General features: G+C 40.7%; 1 protein-coding gene across 1 annotated transcript in view; it reads right to left on the bottom strand.

The window, feature by feature from the left end:
• Positions 1-6486: 6486 nt before the first annotated feature.
• Positions 6487-24362, bottom strand: part of shisa8b (shisa family member 8b) — a 43741-nt gene continuing 25865 nt past the window's right edge. The window contains exons 4-5 of the mRNA XM_074619924.1: positions 13562-13675; positions 6487-8109 (exon numbers count right to left, since the gene is read on the bottom strand). Coding sequence (XP_074476025.1) covers positions 7430-8109; positions 13562-13675 — 794 coding nt within the window. The 3' untranslated portion in view covers positions 6487-7429. The remainder of the gene's footprint in view (positions 8110-13561; positions 13676-24362) is intronic.

Below are 24362 nucleotides of genomic sequence, written 5' to 3'. Positions count from 1 at the left end.
TATCACACCAATACACTTTGGATTTACTTGGCTATTTGTATTTATACATTTATCATAGCTCTGTCCTCTTATATATTCTTTTGTTAAACTACTCCAAGACGATGTACTGCAGAGGTTAACTGTGCCAAAGTGGGATGAATTCCCTCCTTTCACTTGCTGCAAATAAACTATTCTATTGCAGTTAAACAGTGACAGGCCAGTATCTGTACACATCACTAAATATTTTCTCTGCATGTGTAAACCAGTTTTAAACAAACTGCTGCACGCTCAATTCATCCTCACCGCTACTTGCTTTTCCACAGCGTCCCATTTATCGGTCAGTATTATGCAATCGCACAATAGAAATGTTATCAATGCTTTAGACAGCCTGTCTGCTTTATAGTTGCTTTGTCCTACACTACAGTTAATTTGTGTCACTGTGTTTTCGCCACTAATGTAAAAACCCCACTGCAGTAATGTGACATACAGTACAGTAGGCCTACTTCATCCTCCTCTATTGCACATTAGAAAATTGCACAACTCTGATGTAGATCTCTCTATACATCGTGTTTCATGTTACTAAAATCATTAACATGAAATAATATATTCTGTTAAAATCTGACAGCAGTTATAATAAATACTCTTTGACTCAAAATGACTTACAGCCCTTATTCAAACAAAATACATAGGAAATTACATTAAATCAACATATTTACACAATATTCATAAATAAAGCAGAACACATGATTTTTCCAATGATGTTTGCACTACATTAAACCTAAAAAAAAATTTCAAAAATAATTGACTCAAAACTCCACACAAGATGTGAAACATTTATCATAAATAGATGAAAAAGAACAGGGGCACCGTTGTTTTAGGTGGGGAAAATGCATGATTTCATACCAAGAACAACATTGGAAGCACTTGTTCACGTTAAAAAGAACTAAACTTCTATTGCTTATAAAAAAACAGATTTTGTGTCTCTAAACCAGCAGATCTCAACATTTTTAATTCACAACATCAAGAGGAAATGATTCCTGCCCAGGATCCTTTGCTGCACTGGTAACGACAAAATGACTTTTGTGTTTAATCATGAGCGAACGAAAGACGGAGAAGAGATGTGCTCGGTGAAAGGGCGACAAGTGTATGCTTTCTTGACCAAAGCATCCGTCACAGTGCTCTTAAAGGGGAACAACACCTAAATTGTGTTATTTCCATGGCGTAGAACAATTCAATCTATATACGTGAACATGAGCTTCTCTCTCAAAGCTAGAAACCAGAGAAGTATGTCTCAAACTTGTGATGTCATCAAGTATAAAGCCTGGAGCTGCTCCATAGACCACCGCCGCATCCGTTATCGCATATTACGCACTACCCAATATGTGTACTATAGTTCAACATACTTTTGTGTGAATAAACGGTAGTATGCGCTTTTTTGTACACACTGAGCTGTAATTACCACGTCACTTTCTGAGAGCCTCTTTGCAACCATGGTAACGCGCGCTAACCTCATGTGACCAAACGATGCTGAACTAATTAAAAAAATATATTACGCCCAGCAAAGTGAAATCTTATACTTACACTTAAATTGGAGCGTTATTGACGTTATACAGCTGTCCGTCAACGTCTGTTATGAATGTTGTCTTCCTTACCGCATTACATTGTGGGATATTTATGCCAGCTTAGTGTCCAGTTTTGCATACAGTAATAGTTCACCGGAAATAGTATGCAATTCATTTTGGACATACTAAAAAATCTCACATACTGTTTTAGCGTACTAAATAGCATGTTAGTGGAATTTCAGATGCAACAAATGAATGAGAGACTGATTTTGAGGACCTAAAGATTTTTTTCTTTTTTATACCCAAATGAGCTTTATTCTATTTTAGTGTACCCGGTTGTCGAACATAAAATGTTCCCATACTCAGAACATTCCCCTGGGTGCTCTCAGCGTCATCTATAACATCTTTCCCAATTCATTGTCTATGGAGCAGTTCCACACTTTATACCCTATGACATCACACGTTTGAGTTTTAGCACTCTAGTTTTTGGATTTGGAAAGAGAGTTGTTCATGTTTACTAATATATTTTGGACCGTCTTAGACCATAGGAATAACATGTATGAATTTTGAAAATGGGCGTAGTTCTCCTTTAATGTCATTTTTTAACGCTCCATTTTCTAGAACTTGTTAAAACGTACGGTGTAGAAAGTTAAAATCTGAGAAACAAAGAAAGTGATGGTAAGTTTTTTTTTTTTGGTGTTTGTTAGTGAATGAGAGAAATGGACTCAGTCTGCAGCAAGATGCTCAAAAAACATCACCTGTCGACTGTCTTTGAGACAGTGTGGTTCACTGTGTGTGGATTGGGGGTAATGAGGGCGAAGGAGTGTACTTTGTTGTGGAGAGGCAGATTTTGGCAGTGGGACAGAAAACCGATCGTATTCCATCGTCAAAACTCATATTTTCTGATATCTCTGTGGAGTTATCTGGTGCCACCATCGTTCAAATATACCATTCAAAACTCTTGTTGACAACTTTCCAAAAAAATATACTTAATAGATGCTTTTACCTGCAGCAGTTTATCCCTGGTTAATGAATCCTTATACACAGTGTCGATGCCTTGCTCTACTTACATAACTACACAGAAGGGTTCAATCCTCTCGTGTGAAAAAAAGAACAAAATGGGATTCATCCATAGGAAGCAAACTGCAGCAGAGGTTTAGCATGTGTGTAGTTAAAATTAGTTTAATATCTACATATGTTGCAGCCAGGCTAACAAAAATAATTTATATTCTTATTTATACTTTGTTAATGTTATTCTGATTTAGGTGTTTTGATCTCTTATATATATATATTAAAAAAAACCTTTATGGACACTTTTTCAAAGGCTAGAGCTACTCTAAAGATTTCTCCTGGGAAGAATTAGAACTTCTTTTATGTTGTGCGTTTTCTTAACGCGTCTATAATCAATAATTTTCCAATAGAACTGGATCCAGTGATTAGTGTAATGTCAAGGGGGTCACTTCAAGAGCTGAGAATTATCAACTCTGTAGTTCCCCTCAACTCTATGGAACATTTTAGCGTCTTTCAGCTCATTGTTTTGGTTTTCCAACCAGCAGCTTTACTGTTTTGGTTCACTCTCACCAGTCTCATAGCATAAAAGCTCTAAAAACCCACTGTTCACTACCCATCCAGCACTAACATCAGAAAGACAAAGTTAGCGACCACCTAGTGAACATAGGGGAGCGCTTAGCAGGTAAATAGCCGGATGGATATTTCCTTCAGGAGACAGCAGACCAAATGGATGACCCCGTCCAGCGTGACACGTCCGGCTCACGAAACTTGGACCAAGCTTTCAAACTAGGCGATCTGGTTCTAAAATGAAACGAGATTCAGCAGTGGCATCATAGCCTATTTCTGACTTTACTCTTTACTCTCACACAATGTTTTTGGTGGATTGCTTAGACGGAATAACAGAAAGTTTACGAGCAGGCCGCCGTGTTGTTTCCTGTTTGAAACGGCTAGCAGAAGACCAGGGACCAATAAGGTGCATTCAATGATATAGGGTGCGTCACCTCTTGAACAGCCAGTTGAGTGGAGCAGTGCGTCCCCTAGTGTCCTCTCTGGACCTGGTGGACATGTAGCGCTGGATTTCACATTATAGAAATGACCACTGACTATTTGTGTTACAATTTAGCTAAAAATTCACAGACTAACCGTAACCCGGTCCAGCCTTATGCTCGGTTTTGACTGAGTCTTGTTTTCCAGTGGCCACTTGTGGCAAGAAAAAAATCCCCAGCAGCCCAAAAAGCATTTTCCCCATAGACCACCATTGTAAAAAAGACGTCTGTAAAACCGTTGACATGACACCTCGAACTGCAAACGAGGTCGATTATGACTCTTTCTATTATGAATTTTTGATCAATGGAGGTTTTATATTTGTAAAACTTTCATTGAGCCAATAAAAGCGATTTGAACATCTGTGACGTCATCACAATGTAAAGTCTGTGGGCTGAGTGGGAACTTGTGGGTGGGGCCAGGCGAGCAATTCTCATTGGAATGAATAGGCGCCATCTTGGGGTCCGGTATCCAGTTCTTATAATCCATCCATGGACGGGCTCAGTGGAAGAGGACCCGCTCCCTATGTAGATATGAAGGGCTCATCCTAACCTAATTATACACTAATGAAAACATAATAATGAATATTATATTCCATTTCTGCCAATAGATCCCCCTCAATCCTACACACTGGTCCTTTAATAAGGTGTTTGCCAAACTTACTTGATAACATGTCCTGCATCTGGGAAGATGTTAACCTAACAATGTTCTCTTTTGTTGCCTTGAGGATGGTGGTTGCTTTCAGATGTTGGACTTCTTTAATATACAGCATGATATAAAAGGATTTGAGGAAGGTTGAGCTGCAGCTCAGACTTGAGCTGTTATCTCTCAGGAAAACGGGACATTTGAAATTTAGTTTGACATGTCCGACCCATTTTTTCCTGCATAACTTTGTGTGGCTGTACGGGATTGTGACGTCTCAGGTAGCATCTGTGTATCTCTGTGTGACAAAGCTAACACCAGAATTTGATTTGGCTAAATATGGTGAATTTATATGATGCTTTATGGTGTTTATATGGGTGTACTTTAGCGGGAAGGAGGGGTTTGGTCATTTAGTTATATTTTGTGATTTATTACTTGTGTTTGTTCTTTCTGTTTCACCTCTTTTTGCTCGACTCTTAATTCAGCTGCTACAAAAGCACCTCACGCTGTGACTGTGTGCAGTGTTTCCGGACACATGTGCAATCATTGTTAACAGTTCACTTCATTGTGCAGTTCCTGAGGGTGTTGCAGCCGTAAACTTTTACCAACAAGTCTTGCATTAACTGTTGCATGTTCATAGCAGCTGCTCTGCACACTGCCCTTTGCTGTACGGGCTTCAGAGATGAGAGGAGAAATGTTTAACGCTCCAGGCCTGGAAGTGCCTCAGCGAATTCCCCTGCAATGGTGCCCGCGGGTTGGAAATCGCACACAGGCATCCACACACTCTCTGTTATAACCCGGACAGCTTAGCAGTGAGAGAGCCAGATCCACAGTGACTCCTTCCCTTTTCCCATCCCCCGAGGAACGAAAACACGCGGCCATGTTCATTTGTTTTTCTATTTTTCCCTTCCCTCTCCTCCCTTTCTCTCCTTTTCTAAAGAGTCCCAGCCTCTGGCTTTTACACTGTCCCTCTCTTCCCTCCTCTCCCCTCTCCCTGGTCGGGGATGGAGGCTGATGGGAGCTGACGTGATGGTGGCATTGTCCTCACCGTCAAGTTAATGTGACCCCGGGGATGCTGTCCCTGTATGCTTGGCCTGATGGTACAGAATGCAAAGCGCTTCATCGTGGAAAGAGGGTGGGAGAGGCCCAGAGGGGTGAGAGAGAAACAAGGCGAAAACAGCTGTGCATGGAGGTAGACTGACTGAGAGATGTAAAATAGTAGAGGTGTTTTTACAAGAAGAACAGGAGGGAACTTATCAAAAAGGCATCTACGGGGTCTGGAAATGACCTGAACTGTGTTACCTTGAGATGATTGATGATTACACTGGAACTAAATGGTTTGTGATCTATAGATTACAATGAGAAATGTCCAGCGTATCTAAAACAAATAAAAACTGGAATGCCTGGAATTTAGATATCCTACTTGGCGAAATGTAAAATCAAATGGTAGTGTGCTCTAACTGGGGTATCTCTTGAAACCCCTTATGCTCCATTCATGCTTAAAATACACCCCACTCACTGGAGTTATGAAGGACTCCCAATTTTCTTAACTACCCCTGCAAAACATTTTACTGAAAATATTGTAATCTCATGTTTGTGCCAAAAAGGAAGTGATAAGAAGCTTATTATTCCACTATCTATTATAGGGATGTATTAACTTTTTCACTTAATGTTTCTGATTAAATTTCTGATTGAATTAGCTCGCTAATGTACAGGTCCCTAGGGACCTTTACACACCGGGGGCGTTTATTTCATGCGATTAATTTGCACGTTAATATATATTTTTGGAACTGTTGTTTTTGTCATGATTACTTTCACACATTTTCTGAGCTTTCGCACCGCGAATAAAGGCGTCAACCAATCACGTTGTGCAGAACGGAACGGAACGGAATAAAATGTTATAATGTGTGCAACTATAAACTGTTAAAATAACATCAATTATAGCATTACTTATAATAAGTAAACATTATTAATTATCATTCCATTGTTTGTTAGCAGTAAAATAACTATTAACTGAGTTTAATTAACTATCAATTTACCATTTATAAATGATGGTTATTATAAAGTGTTACCGAATAATAATCTGTTACACACGTATTCCTATCGCTCAAAAATACTAAATTTACCCATTCCCTTCTGTGTTTCTGTAATCTCTTCTTTTTTTTGGGCCGTCGGACTACACTTGTATAGGTTGCCATTCTTTTAATCTTGCGCCGCTGTCAGGCGTATCGTAGCAATGCTGAGACAGGCTGAGGGACGACAGATCAGGAGGGTTTCCTTCTATCTCATATAAATCACCCATAATCTTAATCTTAATAGTCTGACCTGTAATATTTCTCTCCCATAAATTTGCACTGAATTGATTCTCAACAATACGTAGCAAAGTGCGTCCCTTATCAGTTCAATATAGAACAGGTCTTTTAGTTTAATTCTCCTTATTTTACGGGGATGGTTTGCAACCCTAGGTGACCCACAGAAACTAATCTCAGAGGTTACAAACCACATTAACATTGAAATAGCTGCGTGTTAGCACTGCATGGCTGTTTGAATTGACAACAATTGGAAATATGGCCTTTGGCTGCAGTTTTTGTCACTGCCAGGCTCATTGTGAAATGTTTTTTTTTTTCAACAACAAAATCTAACCATGAGCCAGGTTGTTATTTTGCAGCCACATGTACCGATGACCTACTGTACTGAAACTTAACTGGAGTTACCTGGCTAACACAAACGCACTGTTCGTTCCTGCCAAATGTGACAGGAAGCCAACATGTAAAACCTTTTTCACAGATAAAATCAAGCTTGCTCCCTTTTCTAAGAGTTCTGTTCTCCTATCCCTATTCCTATAAGGATGGTACAACCACAATGAAACCACAAAAACTGTAGTGGTTGAGATCTCTGAAAGCTGTGTGACCTATAGGAGCCAGAGAGTGGTAGATTTCCTTTCATCTATATACATTATATGAGCAATGAACAAGACCCTTGCTGAAGTCCAATAATAACCTTTACCTAAACTGTAAAGAGTGGTGGTTCTACTTATCAAAACACCCCTTTTCATCTCGTCAATCTGAATGTGTTTAATATCCCTCACCTGTTGGGCCGACTGTCCCAAACTCTGGCGTTTGGCTAACACCAAAGCTTTTTGTTAGTGTTTGTGTAACATTTCAGCAGGATGCTCTCTGAGGCCTCGGCGCTCAGACGGTCACCTCAGTCGTACTGTGGGTGGAGCAGCTCTTTGCCCTGTTGTGGTGGTAGTAGGTAGGTTGAGATGGGTGTTGCCCCTGTACATGCTGCCCCTGTACATGCTGGCCCTGTACATGCTGGCCCTGTACATGCTGACCCTGTACGTGCTGCCCCTGTACATGCTGCCCCTGTACATGCTGCCCCTGTACATGTTGCCCCTGTCCCTGTCCCGCCCCACCTCCAGCTCCTCCGTACATCCCTCCATACGGCTGGCTAAAGAGATCCGGTATGTTCTCTATGCTCTGCTGCCTCCGGGTCGAGTAGCCGTGTCTCCGAGTGGAGCTGTGCATGGAGGAGGGGTTTTGCCCCGGTTGGGCAGCAGAGGCTTGCCCCGGGGCGGAGGCCTGCCTGTGGACGCGGCGGCCGGTCGGCTCCCACGCTGTGAACGCCGAGCTGGAGAGCTGCGGGTGCGTGGTGGTCTTGGGGATGCGAGAGTGCTCCAGGTGGCTGGAGGGGATGGAGATGGAGAGGGGGGCGTGGAGGTCATGGTGCGCCGACACGGGCTGGTGGATGTATGATTTCTCTTTGGGCGGCACAGGCACAGGCTGAAAGGCAGGAGGCGCCACGGGCTGGTACTGGGAGAAGTCCATGAGAGGGAAGCTCTTGTAGTAGCTACGAGACGCACTGTGTGCTGTAACGAAGAAAAGGGCTGAGTGAGAAAAAGTAATATCTAAACAGAGCATTCATCTGTAAATTAAAGAACCATTTTGGTTTATTACTACTTAGTGTTTTTTGTAGTTTTGGACATCATGTCTATCTCAGTTAATTGCGGAAAGAAACACTAGTGGGTTTGCCAGATTAGCCTGACTCATTTGGCAGAAAAACATGAGTGTGAAACTGTCAGCTGTAAACAGTTTACAGACCAACTTCCTGGTTGAACTTTGACTTACCGTATTTACTGTAGTTGTGAGCAAACAGTTTTTCTGTGCAATGAGAGAGACATTTTAGTTATGTAGGAGGGTAAAATGATTTACATACTAAAACATAAACTGTCGGTTTATTTTCAACCTGTTTGATCCACTTACCGCTCTTTTCTTGCCCTGTCAAACTTCAATTTAACCAAATCTCAATTACTTTAGTGATTACAATGCTATCTGATAGAAACAATTGCCAAAGATACAAAAATAAAAAAAAAGTTGGAATAAACAGGAGTAACCCTTTAATTTACTGTAGTATGCTCCGTTCTTAACCTTTAACAATTAGGCCAGTACAGCAAACACATGCTATGTTTTGCCTCCTTAAACTTGTTTATACTTTAGAGTCATTTTCAATTTGTCACAGTTTGATGCATATCTGAGTCACATGCAGAAGCAGCCCAAAATGAACTGCCAGTGTGCAAACACAGAGTCTGTCATTGTAGGAACACTGACGACTGAATCACACTTAATCCATGATGCATTTATGTTGGGACCTCCCGGCTCCAACCTGTCAGCAATGTCATCTTCTTTTGCTCCTCAAAATCTTTTAGAAACTTTTAAAGGGAGACCATGCAACTTTTGAAAGAAGAAATTAAACATTCTTCTTCATACAAATGAAAACTTAAATCCATAAAACCCAAACTCAATTTAATGCACTCAGGGGTTTCTGCTGCTTCAGCCTCACTTGGTTTGGTATGACCAGTAGGGCTGGGTATCCGTACTCAATACCTTTTAAGGTATCGACCAAAATAACCCAGTAGTATCGAAACTTTTCCAGTCAAACAATACCTGAAATTGATCCTTTTTGTGCCCAAATCTGGGAAAAAAAGACTATTTGTATGGTTTTGTTTGCAGCTAAACATTCTTCGTTTTAATGTGACGTGATTGGCCCACTACCACAGCAGCTAGAACCCGAACAGCCGGGATTGTCTGCCTGTACACGGCTCTGAACACGGAGATGTCTGAGCCGGTGGCTAGCAGCTAACTGTGCTAACAACGTAAACAGCATTATCAACGGCAACAGCCCCCTTAAATAGCACCCTTAAAAAAAAGAAAAAGAGGGAAAGAAACATGTCTGTGATCTTCTGACATCTGATCTAATCAGTTTGAACACACCTTGGAATTCACCAGGAGTCATAAAATCAGTTTCCTGCAACACTTTTGGAATATTAAGCATCTATTTGGTGGACATTTTAAAAAAGGTCTGCCACGGCCCTCAGACCCCAAATTACTAATGCCCCGATATCTATATCTTTTCATAACATTTGAACCTACATCTGTGCCAAATGTGTTGCTTTTATCGCAAAGTGCACATTTGCTGTGCTTAACTGCCCTACTAAAAAACTAGAAGGCAGCAAGGAGTAAGTAAAGGTTTAGTAGGGGGAGGTGAACATTTGAAGGAAAGGATCAATTGACATGATAAGGGACAAAATAACAAACAAAAAAAGTAACACAGTAGTGCTGAGTGGGAAGGATCAGTGTGAGCCATCAGAAGCAAAAAAAAAGAGGTTACTTTTTCTCCTATTACAAATAAATTGGACTTTGATTGTCCAGAAAAATAAAAAATTACTTTAAGTGAGTGGAAAGATAACACACACAGAGAGAATCAGAAGAAAACGAAGGATGGTCAGGATGAGGGGGAGGGTTTGAAGAAGATTAAAGGGGAAAGCTGGTGATTTAAGTATTTCCAATTGGCGTATGCCCTGAAGGTGAATCCTAGCGGTATTCCTCTCTCGCTGGAATACGAGAGGGCAGAAGGCAGGGGGAGCGATGAGGAGGGAGAAACTGAGGAGTGCAATGGAGATGATGGAGGTAGGCTAAAGGTATCATGTGTGTCAGGATGTGGGGACATTGCAATGATGGTTTATAAATACCCTCGCCCTGAGTATGGAGAATGCACGCGCATGTGTGTGTGTGTGTGTGTGTGTGTGTGTGTGTGTGTCATGGGCTAGCATGAATGTCACAGAGGATTATTTAAATATACAAAAAACTGAGGTCATCGCCGCTAGCTTCCTGGCTACATGAACAATAACCTTGTCTCTGTGTGTGTTTTCATCATTTTTGTCCGAAAGTAGGAGTCCACTAACAACAGCTGTTTGTTTTCATCCTTTTTTTTTTTTTAAAAAGCTGCTAGTTTTTACCCAGATGATTTCATTTAAAAATAGTTATTAAAACTTTAAAATAAATGTTCATATGAAGTTGTATAATATCTGAATGTCCTGTTTGCCGTCAACCGTAAACATTACACCTGGAGATGGCGTTTACAGCTATGGAAGCCCTAAAAGGACATGATTCAAACATTTTTTCTTAATACCGTTAACTCGAGAAAACAAGCTTTGTTATCTCGAGATAATGAACTCGTTATCACGAAAAAACAAACGGTTGTTTTCTTTTATTACTTATAATGTTTGGGTCAAATAAGCCGACGGTAAATGCATTCCAACGGCCCAGATCGAACTGACAGCGATGGACTTGGCGAAGTCAGCGGAAGGATACACGTGTGACTACGTCCGGTTTTCAAAACAAAGTGTTAACAAGGGTATATACAATATATGGAAATACGGTTAAATTGATTATATTCACAAGCAGTATAAAGTGTGTGTGTTCCTTATAAATTAAAAAGAAAATACCAATAAATTGTGATGGAAATTTTATTCTTTTATTTTTTCGTTGCTGGAAAAAAAAAAAGAATAATTCCCGACAATGACTGATACTTTTGAGTTTAAGACATCTCTGACTACATAAAGACACTGTATGCTGTCAGCTCGATCTGGGCAGTTTACTTTTACCATCGGCTGATTTGACCGAAACACGAAAAGTAATAACAGTTTTCTCGGGATAACGAATTAATCATCTAACATCAATTAGCTAGCAAGCTAAAAGTCTGTAGCCTTTGCTGTTACTGGGCATCTCCCAAATGTAAATGTACTGTTTGTACAGTGTGTAAAGAGCTGGGTTGTTGCTTGAAAATGACTCAATCTCTGCCAACCTTCCATAGATAAAAAAAAGGTTAAAACAATCTACCTTGACAAGCAGTGATTGGCCTTTGGCTCACTTGTAGAGGATTGTTTTGTTCTAATACCTGGGGTTGGATGTAATTATGTACACTATTACACCCACTACTATTCAAGGACATGTGCGTGTGTGACCTTTACTGACATGAAGCGGTCTGTACAATCACCTGGTAAAAGCCCTACAGCCCTACTTTTCCAGGCCGTAGCTTTGCAGTTACATCACAAATCTCTTACAAAACCCACATGTGTAGGCATCATAAAAGTGCAGTGAAAAAACGTACAAATAATGACCAAAAGTTAGAAAAAGTGTAAATTTATTGCATTCAGGAGAGTTGTGCATAAAGAGAATAATCTGATTGGATAGATTTGAGTCCATTTGTGATACTGTAAATTATCTTTTTAGCCTTGGGCTACAGTATATCCCTGTTCACACTCAATAGTTTACTCAAAAGTGAGTAGTAAATTGGGATTTGGGACAATCATGAGCCATGTTTATTTTGTGCCATCATTGACTGTGACTTTAACTGGTTTAGTGCTGCATAACATCTATTGAATATGAAGCTTAGCATTGTGAAATATATAGCCAAATGGTACAAATCATAGTAATGCTTAACTAATACTTTACTAATGCATGACTCATGATGATTTAATGCATGTGTTACTGCAGGACGTATCATGAATTCCTGTTGCTCACCATTAACAAATGATCAAGTCACTATGACTTGATGTGATTAGTTCACATTTTATTCACAGTAACTTCATACATTAAATGATATGCGACCAAATTAGCTGGATTCCAGTTACATAAAAGTTCGTTCTGACCCATGCATTTGCTCAGCCTCTCTTAAAGCACAACAGTCATAGAAATATTAAGCTATTTTTTGTTCCGTTTCTTTCCATTCTCCTTTAACCCTTTGAGACCCACAATAGACCCGTTTTTGTCTTTTTACAGGGGGTCTTTAGGGGGAGCTAGCAGGTCAACAGTAGATGTCACATAGAAGTGACTGAAATAACTGAAAAGGGTTAGTTCAAGTTTTTTAAAGTGGGGTTGTATGTATACTCCCGTGTTCTGCGAGATAAAATTACTGTTTCTGTGAATGGTGTCTGGTGGCTTTGAAGAGAGCGATGTAACGGCTTCAGTTCCCCGTTGGAAAAGGCTGTCTGACGGCGAGGTCGAGCCCTCACCGATGGAGAACTGAAACTGTTATGATGCTGTCTTCAAAGCCACCAGACCAGACTCATTTCACGAAAACAGTAATTTTACCTCGCAGAAGATGGGAGTTTGTTGGTCTACCGCTGAATCGATTGGTTAGTTTGTTGTGTTATTGTGTGACTTTCAGATCCGAACTAGTGTGGCGTCTACAGCAGTACATTGCTTAGCTTCCGTGCCGGTACTCCTGTCTGCTTCTACAAACTGGGAGCGTTAATACACTGACCATAAGGATGTATATATACTGTACATGTAGCAGCAGCAGCATCATCATGCAGAAATCTACGTCAGGTCACATGGGAATTTTTTTTAGAAGAGCTTGGGAAAATAGCATTTTGATGACGAACACCACTGGGAAGCTACAGATGATATAAAAACCTAAAAAAAATCCCAAACAAAATAATGGACCTGCCCTTTAAGGTACATTTTTATTTTGGTGTATAATTAAAATCAAAGTGAGGACATTCACCAGTCACATAGTTTTCATCACGTTTGCCCCAGTAGTGTCTTCCTGCTCAAGAGCTCCATTGCTGCTCCCAGAGGTTGTGTTGCATGAAATACATGTATTATAGAGCTCTGCCTTCGCAATGACCTGCGCTGTCTGGTTAGACTCTGCTGGAACATAGTTGCACAGTGATCTTGGCCTCAATAAGATCATAGTGCTAGTTCCCTAGGCTTGTCTGTAGGCCACGAGGAACTGTGGAGTAAGTCTACTGTAATCAATCAATCACTCAGTCACATTTAGAGACGATTATCCACCCAATCAAACCACGGACAGGAACTGCGTGGGCTCCTCTTTAAGATCAGCTCTCTGTTTGCCAAGAGGCAGAGAGACCCTCGTCAGTTGACAGCTCCTGAACTGCCGTCCTACTGTACTCTAAAGGTTACTGTGTCAGTTGGAATCAACATCATTTTGGGTGTGTGTTTGTGCGTCCGACTTACCCACAGCTTTGAGGGAGGTATATTTGTTGAGTCCCACTGTGCTGTGGTTGCTGTGCGGGTGTGGAAGCCCTTGTCCAAACGGCCCGTAAGCTGAGTTATTCAGGTGGTACTGTTCTGGGGAGAGACGAGCAAACAGAGAAGCAGTCAGTTGTTGGTGATCACAGTAGTCCAGAGTGTGTGCTGTACCATATATACAATTTATGTTTCACAACCTTCCTTAGCGATTTAAAGATGATGTAATCAAACAGTTGCCATATACAGAAAAGAAATACATTTTAAAAATGCTGGCATTGAACCATTGCTGGATTAACCCCTTAGGTAGCTCTGGAGCATTAATGTGCTGAGGGTCCCTACTTACTAACAGTTCCTTCCACTCAGTGCAGTCTATAAGTACCCTGTCACCTTCAAGTTACCCAGCTTGTACCTCAGACTACACATGGCAGATTCACTACAATTTGCCTACAGCCCCAGATCCAAACAGAGAATACTGCCTGCCGAAAGTTTGATGTGTGCCAGTTGATTTGTGGTAATTTGATTACACACATTTATTTGTGAATATGCGGCATGTGAGCACAATATAAACTGAAATAAAAAAAGTGTTAAAACTAGATTTTAGCCCCTTTCCCACTGGACAAAAAACATCTGGCTTTTGTCTTTAGTGTGAAAGATCACAATCAATCGGCATTCATCCATCCATCCATTATATGTAACTGCTTATCTTATTCATGGCTGGAGACGATCCCAGCTGACGTTGGTACGAAGGCAGGGTACTCCCTGAACAGGTCGTCATACTATCACCGGGCTGACACATGGAGACAGATGATCATTCACGCTCACATTCACACCTACGGGCAATTTTGAGCCAACAATGAACCTTACCTACATGTCTTTGGACTGTGGGAGGAAACCGGAGAACCCGGAAAAACCCATGTCGACACGGGGAGAACATGTAAACTTCGCACACCCGGGTTTGAACCTGCAACCTTCTTGCTGTGAGGTGGCAGTGCTAACAACTGCACCACCGTGCAGCCCTATCAGAATTCATTCCTGGGACAAATATCTCTGCAGTAGTAATGGGGATTTATCGGCTCCAGCTCAGATTGGCAGTGACCAGATGACCCTTTTCACCCCCTTTTCGCCCCTTTTCTGGTGCGATGCTATGTGACGTACGTTGAAGTGAATATATAATTAATAACATCTCCTCAAAACCACCAGACTCCAGTCAGACAGCAGTCATTTTATCTCGCTGATTGCTGTAAAACACACTTCACAAAACCGACTTTGTTAGTCTTTCCACTGTTCCAACAATCACCAACTCTGGTTTGAGAGTTTAAAAAAGAGACTAAGTAAGTAATGGGTATGAAAAAGGAGTAACTACTGTAACATTTTTGCAATTAAATCACAACTGATTGAAGACAATCCAACTGACACGCAGTGAACTTGGAGCTTTTGGGGGAACATGGGAGTCTGGGCCCGGGGTGCAGCTGCCTGCTTTGCCTGCTCAGGAATCCAGCATTGCATTGGACGATCAGAAACATCATCACTGAATGGAATACAGGGTCGCAGGGTCAAAAGTGTTGTTACTGGTTTGAATGGCCACACTTGAAGTAGGCGAGAATCAGGGTCGTGTCGAGAAGGTAACCCATAAATAAAAAAAACTTGCAAAAACTCTCAGGAGACTCGCTGCCTGACGACCTATCCTAACCTCAAACATTTGAGGTCAATGCCTAACTTTAACCATCTCGCGAGAGTTTCACAACTTATGGGTTACCTTCTAGACACGACCGAGGAATAGAGAGCCTGCCGGCATAGAGAGGGTCAAGACGAACTGTATAAATGGGGATAACGTTGATTGCATTCTTTCCTCTAAGGCATTAATGGTGATGCACTCGTATGGACATAGAAAATATAACAGAAGTAACTGTGTGAAGAATGAAAAAAGAGAGTTGGAGAAAGAAGTTCAATCCCTGTATACTTTCTCACCTTTGCACACCTAGCCAATCCATTCATGTGTGGGTGACGCAACCCCCAAAACTTGTTGAAAGCATACTGACACCTTAAGCCGACAGTTGGCCGTCGAAGCTGCCGGGTAGCATTAAGCATGCCTGACAATGATCTCTTCTTCTTTGGGAGTCGGGGATTTCACTCATTTACTGCTGGTGTTCTTTATTTTTTATTACCTCCATCTTTTTTCCCACAAACTTAAGACCACGGGCTAACAATGCAACTACAAAGCAAATAATTAAGAGTGTTCACAGTGCGCTGAACATGGTTGGCTAATTTCTTTGTTTGTCTTTTCCAGGATGATTTTTGGATTATAATACAGAACACTGAGGAGTTATTTTGCTGTCAAGCAAGCGCAAATGTGCGTGCATGTTGGCGGTCAGCTGGTTGTCTGCTTTCATTGCAGTGTGCAACCTTTGTTTTTGCCGGATTAGCATGAGTTATCTCCCTTTTACCTCGAGGCTGGTGACTTTGGGTGAGACAGCGGCCCCAAACCCTGACGGCCAGCCAGTCCCATGCTAAATGAAGTGAGGTTAATGAACAATGGAACAAACTAGCTGAGAGAGTGAAGCCCCGGCTATTAGCATTAATGAAGTCCATTGATGCAGCCAGCGCACTTGATGTCAGCCTCAGAGATGGATGGGCACACATGTAGCGCTCACGAATGTCCACTCTGACACACACACACACACACACACACACACACACACACACACACACACACACACACACACACACACACACACACACACACACAGAGAGACAACATGCTTTATAAGGTCATTTGAACGAGAGCAACAAAATTAGTGATAAATAGCATTATTGTTTTAACATCGTCAACCTATAAAATGTGTGTTTATGTGTGTGTCAGTGCCTCTTTGTGTGTTAAATTGGCAGTAAAGCGTATTGATATGCTCGCCAATCATAGACTGTATATAAGAAGTGGACGCAGTCACCGTGACGTCAACCATTGGTTTATGGACTGCCGTTTTGAACCCTCAAGTTTGGCATTTTGGCCGTCGCAATCTTGTTTTTTTGCAACCAGAAGTGACACGAGAGAGTGGAGCTAAGTACAACCGAACAATAATAAATAACAATAATGATAATAATAACTGTAATAATAATAATTAATGAACTGAAAACACACTGTGAAAGGGTTGAAGTTATAAGACGAAAATATATATATATAGCGCTTTTCAAAGTTCTCAAAGACGCTTTAAATATTGTACAATAGAATAAAGAACAAGCAGTAAACTCTTTAATACAGACAGAAAAGATAAGAAATAAAAAGAAAAGATTAGAATAAAATGTGTCGACTAGGACGCATTGGTAGCGACCTGTCAATCACAAGTTAGCCACGCCCTAAAGCATCCCCTGCTTTATGGTCTATTTGACTCTAAATGGGACCATCATTTACTAAATGAACATCATGCTGTATTGAAGAAGACTTGAAACTAGTGATTGAAACCATAAACTCATGTTTACAATGTTTGCTGAGGTAATAAATCAAGTCAGAAGTAGCCTCATTTTCTCATAGACTTCTATACAATCAGACTTCTTTTTGCAACCAGAGGATATAGAATATAAGTTTAAGGCACTTCAGCATTAGCTTCACTTTTCAAACCCACTGTCAGCAATCAGATTTGCCATGCACAAGTCAAATCTATTTGCGCATGTGTGTGTGTGTGTGTGCCTGTGTAGCACTTGGAAGCATATAGCATCATAGACAGAAGATTCCATGACATCTGTGACTGTCAGTGCTAAGAAACAGGTGTACATGGCACAACTTCTGAAAACTAATCACTGCACACGCACACACATGAAAGAGTGAGAGAGTGTCATGTGTGGTTTAGGTGATGCAGAGAGACAGAGAGATGTGGAGGATGGATGGCAGGATGTTCTGGTGGAATAAATTGGAAAATTATGCTAAAGCCAGAGGGGTGGAGAAATGTCAAGAGTTAGTCTTTACAGTAACAACATTGCACTTACAACTCTGAGCCTCTACCTTAATCACTGCACACACACGCACACACACGCACACGCGCACACACGCACACACACTATTATCAATGTGCTGTGTGCTGTAGTTTAAGCTGATTAGCTTGGAGGATGTTTCACATGTTGTAATATGCATCGTGTGTGTGTGTGTGTGTGTGTGTGTGTTTGTGTGTGTGTGCAGACACAGGATAATCATCCAGTGTAATTCAGTGGTGCTGACCTCTCATCATGTGCCAGATTAGCGGATTAAGAGGAAAAAAACCTTTTTATACTGTCATCATCATTACCACTATCTTCATCTTCATCATCGTCTACTACCTTCTTATCATCGTCTATTGTTCCTTATGACGTTGCTGGAGCAGCAATAAATGACTGATTAAGACACAGCGGTATCATATTAACTGGTTGTCATGAGAAGCTCAGGTCTTTGGAGTTTTCTCTATGTGTGTGTGTGTGCGTTCTCCACTCAGCATCAGATTGCACTAATGTAATAAATTTCAGATTGAAAAACTCTACTTAACTCTGATCACTGGTAGGAAAATAACTGGTCGTCCTTTGGCGATTTTAATATTTTATATCATTTTCATCGTCAGATTTCTACGGTACCTTCACATCTTTCTCCCAGGCTTGTATCAAGTCCTTCTTCAAGTGAGTTTGGTATCTAAATTTGAGATTGCTGGCAAACTAAAAAAAAGGTGACCGAAGCAGAAGGACAACCACCGCCATCATGTCGGCTGTGGCTAATGCATGAGCTAATGCAAAACACGAAGCATAAAGTAGTAGTAAGATGGAGCTCAGAAATGGAGGACCAACTTATTGATTTGTGGCGACAACACAAGCGTTAATTTAACATGACGTCATCCATTCATTTAATTTTTTCTTCGTGAATTTTCAGTACAAATTAGTGCAAAAACAAACTACTGCCTGTCCGTTATGTTTGTTTACACTAAAGTCACATTTGATTGCGAGACATTTTGCGAGATTCACATTTTGTTGAGTCAGGAGTGGTTGTTCATGAGTGGAATCTGTTAGTGTGTGGTGTGCTGTTTTGGCCAAATAGTTGCTCACCACACACTATAGGAACAAAACTGTTTTATTTATCATAACATGTCGTTATGTGTGGGGTCTCTCACATTTTCAAAATCGGTTAAGATTTGAAAAATCTTTTAGTGTGGACAAGCCTTTAGCTGTACCCAGGCTACCAAAGAAGATTCTTAGCACAATTTTGCATTGAGCTTTGGAGAAAATAAGAAATTTGCTTTGATTTTCTAAAAAATTCAACTAACTTTTTACCATTTTGTGCCTTAATTTTACAGGAAGTGGTACACATGATGCCCATGCTGATGTCCTCATGCCCATGTGCACATACACTCACTCACTCACTCGCTCACACACGCACGCAGAAATACTAACAAGACCAATTAATGAGTCCGTCTGCTTGGCCAAACCCTCTTTTGGGGTACAAGGTTTGAATGATTGCGTAATGAAGTAAGTATGTAAGTGTGTGTGTGTGCAAGCCAATACATAAAACAGGAACTGGGGGAATTAGGAGAGGTTCTGGTTCGGGGGGTTGTGGATTTTAAAACTCCAGCATGGCTGCACATATTAATTTCTCCATTAAGCACCACCGAGTGAACGTCTGGCATCGGGATCTTTTAAGCGCAGAGCAAGAGGACAGAAATGCTGCTTAATGAGTTATGTAATATCTTCTCTCTCAGTGGGAATTGCAGGCAGCGGTCGATTGAGGTGTACAACGGAGAAGATCAGGCTTCCTTTGTATCATTCTGTCTAAACGATTCAGGAGTTTAGAAACAGGCTGACACATCTGAGGGACGAAGAGAACGACTTGGTCCAGAGTGGACTGGAGGCGGTCACATGTGTGTGTTACTCAGGCATATCACCAGTGGTGGAAGTACGCCGATCCTTTACTTAAGTAAAAGTAGTAATACCACAGTGTAAAAATACTCTTATAACAAGTAAAAGTCCTGCATTCAAAATCGTACTTGAGTAAAAGCACTACCAGCAAACTGTACTTACAGTATCAAAAGCAAAAGTGCTTACTATGCAAAAATCTTATCAGCAACATAACTGAAAACACCAGTGAGTGCATGCCAGGCCTTTATACTAACATACTTCAACACATGTTTAAGAAGTTGATCATATGTTTTGTATGTTAAATCAAAGTAACTAGTAATTTAAGTCTGATTTGTTGTGAAGTAAAAAGTACAATATTTTGTATTATAATATTATTATTATAATAATTTTGTAGAAGTACAAAGTAGTATATTCTTAAGTAAAGTACAAGTACCTCACAATTGTACTTGAGTAAATGTATTAAGTTACTTTCCACCACTGCATATCACAAAGTATTAGGGGATGTCCATGTGGAGAGAGTGAGAATATCCCACTTAATGAAAAAGTTAATTCCTTAAAATATTGCTTAAAGGTGCAGTGTGTAGGATCTGGAAATGTGAATGGTTTTATCTAGAGTGGGGATGCACCGATACCAATACTCGATCGGATATCGGGCCGATACTGGCTCAGGGACACAGGGACTGATCTTTTAAATTCAATTCTGTGTTTATATACTAAATATATTATATGCTGCAATTTCAATTCCTGTTTTGGGAAGTCCAGGGTGCCCAAAATCTTTTAAATTTTGGCCAAAAACTGTATTTTTTCGACTTCAATTACAAGGCAAAACCTTTGGCCCTACTTTAGTAGGAGTCAAGCAGTGAGCGGGGGTATGTGAGCCATGCTCACTTTTGCCTTGTTATTTTAATAATAAAGAACAATTAAATACATTTAAATCTATGTATTTATTGGTCATATTTTGTTTTACAAAGTTAGAAAAGCAATGTTTAAGTCAAGCCTGATGTCGCCTTACACATAGGAGGATGATCCCAGTTACTTCCACACAGTGAGGCATACAGCTTATTAATTAAACACTGGTATCGGATCAGTACTCGATATCGGCAATACCCAAAGCCCAGGTAGCGCTAATGGTATCGGGACTGAAAAAGTCGGATCGGTACATCCCTAATCTAGATCAAGTGTTTGGTTTGTCCGTTCTGGGTTACTGTAGAAACATGGCGGCCGGCTCCGTGAAGAGGACCCGCTCCCTATGTAGATATAAACGGCTCATTCTAAGGTAACGAAAACACAACGATTCTCAGTTTCAGGTGATTTTACACTAAAGAAAACATACTTATTAATATTATATTCCATTTCTGCTAATAGAGCCCCCTAAATGTTACACACTGTATCTTTAAAGAAGTGGTATTACTTGTTACGTCTCATGTAAAAGTCTGTCTTTTGAGGACGACTTTGATTAACCGTTACATGGACACCATGGAAGAAACAAAATTGCCTTTAATATCAGTTCATATATGAATACGTCCTATCAGCCAATCTCTCTCTGCAACTCAGTGATGCTCTATAAAGGTGGCCATCTTTTCTTTATAAAAGGTAGAAATAAATAAGGAAAGAATAAGAAAACCAACAAAGTATTCGTCTGATTGTGGCAGAACTGTTGGCTACTCTGTATTTTTTCATTTTCAAAAAAGACAAAACTTCATAATAAATAATAAAACAATACGGTTCGGACATCAAACATTATCTGATTAACAGTTTTTTTTTTTTTTTTTTAGATGAAAAGAAGGATATCTTTTTCTCTCATCATGTGCAGTGTGTACTAGGTTATCAATAAAATAACAGTGTCATTTTATTACACTGTGCTGAATATTTTCCCGGCTTGACTGGAAGTAGTTAACTGAGTTTTAAGAGAAGCACTAATGATGACAAGTAGATTCATTTTCAGGTCAGCAACTTAAGATGAGTTAAAGTTTTTAGGAGGAGTTAAAGGAGTTTTTGATGCAATGGGATCCTCTCTCTCTCTCTCTCTCTCTCTCTCTCTCTCTCTCTCTCTCTCTCTCTCTCTCTCTCTCTCTCTCTCTCTCTCTCTCTCTCTCTCTCTCTCTCTCTCTCTCTCTCTCTCTCTCTCTCTCTCTCTCTCTCTCTCTCTCTCTCTTTCACACACACAAATAAGTGCACACACACACCTATGCCATCTGCTTCTGTTTGCACTGGCGTGCTATTGTGCATGCTCATGACCGTGAAACACAGAGAAAAGCAGTGAGGAGGTCAACACGTGTCGCTGTGTACGGCGTGTCCTCCGAGTGTGTGTTTGTGTGTGAAACGACACATGAAAGCAGTCTTAAGTGCCGTGGGGAAAGTGACAAAGGAGAGAGTGCATTGCTTGGCGTCCATCATCACCATGATAAAATCAGAACGTCCCCGTGTGTCAGTGTGAGAGAGAGAGAGAGTGACGGTACGTGTAAGCACACTTAAGTGCAGAGAATAAAGCGAGAGTGTGTACCGCGTCTGTCATCAGTGAGATCATATATGTGAAAGTCTGTGTTCATCATCATTTACTGCAGCAAAATCAGAGCAGACAAACACAACCCTCTCCCACCCTTACATACTTAATAATCCTCACTTCGTGATCTGCTGAGTTGGTCGTACACATGTCAGAATAATCAACATGACACGAGCAGGGGAGCAAAGATTCAAACTGAGATCATTAATTTACAAGAATAAGTAGTTTGCCTCTCATGACCCCCGGGGGAAGAGTTAAGAGTGCAGGAAAACATTTTGGAGGAGACTATAGCGCTCAAAAAGCAACTCTTCTGACAGCCGGGGTATAAGAAGAAAAAAAGGTGAAATGTGTGTTAGGAAGAGTGATTTGCTACTGGGTCATGTTACTTCTGCAGTCGTCTTTGATAAATAGGTCATCGCTTTTCGCTTCAAGCTTTCTCTCTGCAATGAGTCATGTTTGTTGGAGACTTTTAGGCCTAATATTTGACTCTTGTCCTCAGTTAACACTAGCTGCTGATGGTTCATGTAAATCTAAACAGAAATTCTGATTCATTCTGAGTTTTTGGCATTTCTAACCGTTAAAGTCACAGTGAAACGTAAGTTAGAGCGTCTTTAGTGTTGTGACGTACTGTATTTCTGAGTTAGGGTGATCACCTGCCGAGGCGATATTTGCCTGAAAGTTCACCAAAGTTGAACTCCATGGAAGTGAACGGGAGGCGAATGTTAATTTCGCGCACATGTGACCGGGCCTGTAATATGTGGATGCGGCTCAGTTACCAGAGGAATTTAAATAAAATCCATCAGATTTGATTGGATCGCTCAAATGTGGGCATGGCTTCAAAATAGTCTTAAAAAGATACTACTACAATTTAATGGGGAAAAACAAGGAATTTTGATGTTAACATACTCAAAACTTTTTTTTTGACACACATTTAGAGTCTAAAAAGTGACAAATGACTAATCAACACAGGGACACAGCTGGATAGAAAACATATTTTTCATTTCACTGTGACAACTGGAGGATAATAGTAAATGCTAATGCCAAAGCATCCGGTAACATACAGGGGGGCAACTTCCAGGTCTGAAAAGTGAAGCCAATGCGGAAGTGCCTTAAACTTGCATTCTTTCTAACAACCAACATGGGGCGACTCCTCTGGTTGCAAAAAGAAGTTAAGTTGTAAACATGAGTTTATGGTCTCAATCGCTAGTTCCAAGTCTTCTTCAATACAGCATGAAGTTCATTTAGTAAATTATGGTCCCATTTAGAGTCAAATAGACCATAAAGCAGGGCATGCTTTAGGGCGTGGCTACCTTGTGATTAACAGGTCGCTACCACGGCGTTGTCCGGTCTGGGTGTGTTTTTGTCTTACAACTTTAACTCTTTCACAGTGTGTTTTCAGTTCATGAAAGTTAATTGTAACATTTTGGTCGCCTAAAAATGTCTTATTCAGCGTTCAGTTGTACTTAGCTCCACCCTCTCGTGTCACTTCTGGTTGCAAAAAACAAAAACCAAGATGGTGACGGACAAAATGCCAAACTCGAAGCTTTGAAACGGCAGTCCACAAACCAATGGATGACGCCACTGTGACTACGTCCACTTCTTATATACACTCTATGGTAACATCCTATAAAGTAATGTGTGTACTCAGTAGCCTGATGTCAGTTACACACCGATATCTATCCAAAGTTAGCTAACATTAGCCACCACAAGCTAATGGTCATACCAGACTAGTTAAGGCTGTAGCAGCAAAACCCAGTGTTGAAGTGTTGAACTATACAACGGTGTGTTTTATTGCTTCTAAGTTAAACTTTTCATTTGTAAGTGGAAGATATTGTCATTTCTTTTTTCCAACAGTTACGTAGTTTGGCTTTAAAGTGAACGGCAGCCACAGAGAGAACGGCAGCAGGCCTTTTAACACTTGCCTCCAATCAGTTCAAATGTGTTTAATTACTCCGTGTAAACAGCATTACTTTTTCCAAAGGCCTCTGCCTGCCATCTTGTCTACTATGGAAAAACCAATACTGTTCATCTGTTTTTGCCCTGGCAATCTATCTAGTGTTCCACTTTGTCCGGTGGCTCAATTAGGCAACATTTTGCATTACATTTTGCATTTGCATACCCATCATACAGCGTGTGCCAGCTTAAATTCACAGTCTCGGTATCTAAAAGCAACAAATAAAGCAACACGAGTCAACCCTGGTCACGGAGGGGGGTGATTCATGATGTGAAGCGCTGACGTGTCGACCTTCAAATGTCAACCTGTGAGTTTTCTGAAAACCGTTCGATGACCAAAAACAATACAGCTTTCAGGAGATGAGTTATACAACAGTCTTCGGGCAAAGTTATGACTTCTAAGTTAACTTTTTTCCCTCCAAACAATACCTGTCATAGGGAGTTCAGATGTGATATGAGGATGAGGAT

This window comes from Sebastes fasciatus, chromosome 20, assembly GCF_043250625.1.
Source record: "Sebastes fasciatus isolate fSebFas1 chromosome 20, fSebFas1.pri, whole genome shotgun sequence".
NCBI lineage: Eukaryota > Metazoa > Chordata > Actinopteri > Perciformes > Sebastidae > Sebastes > Sebastes fasciatus.
Note: the sequence above shows the minus strand (reverse complement) of the source record. Positions and strands in the feature narration are given on the sequence as shown.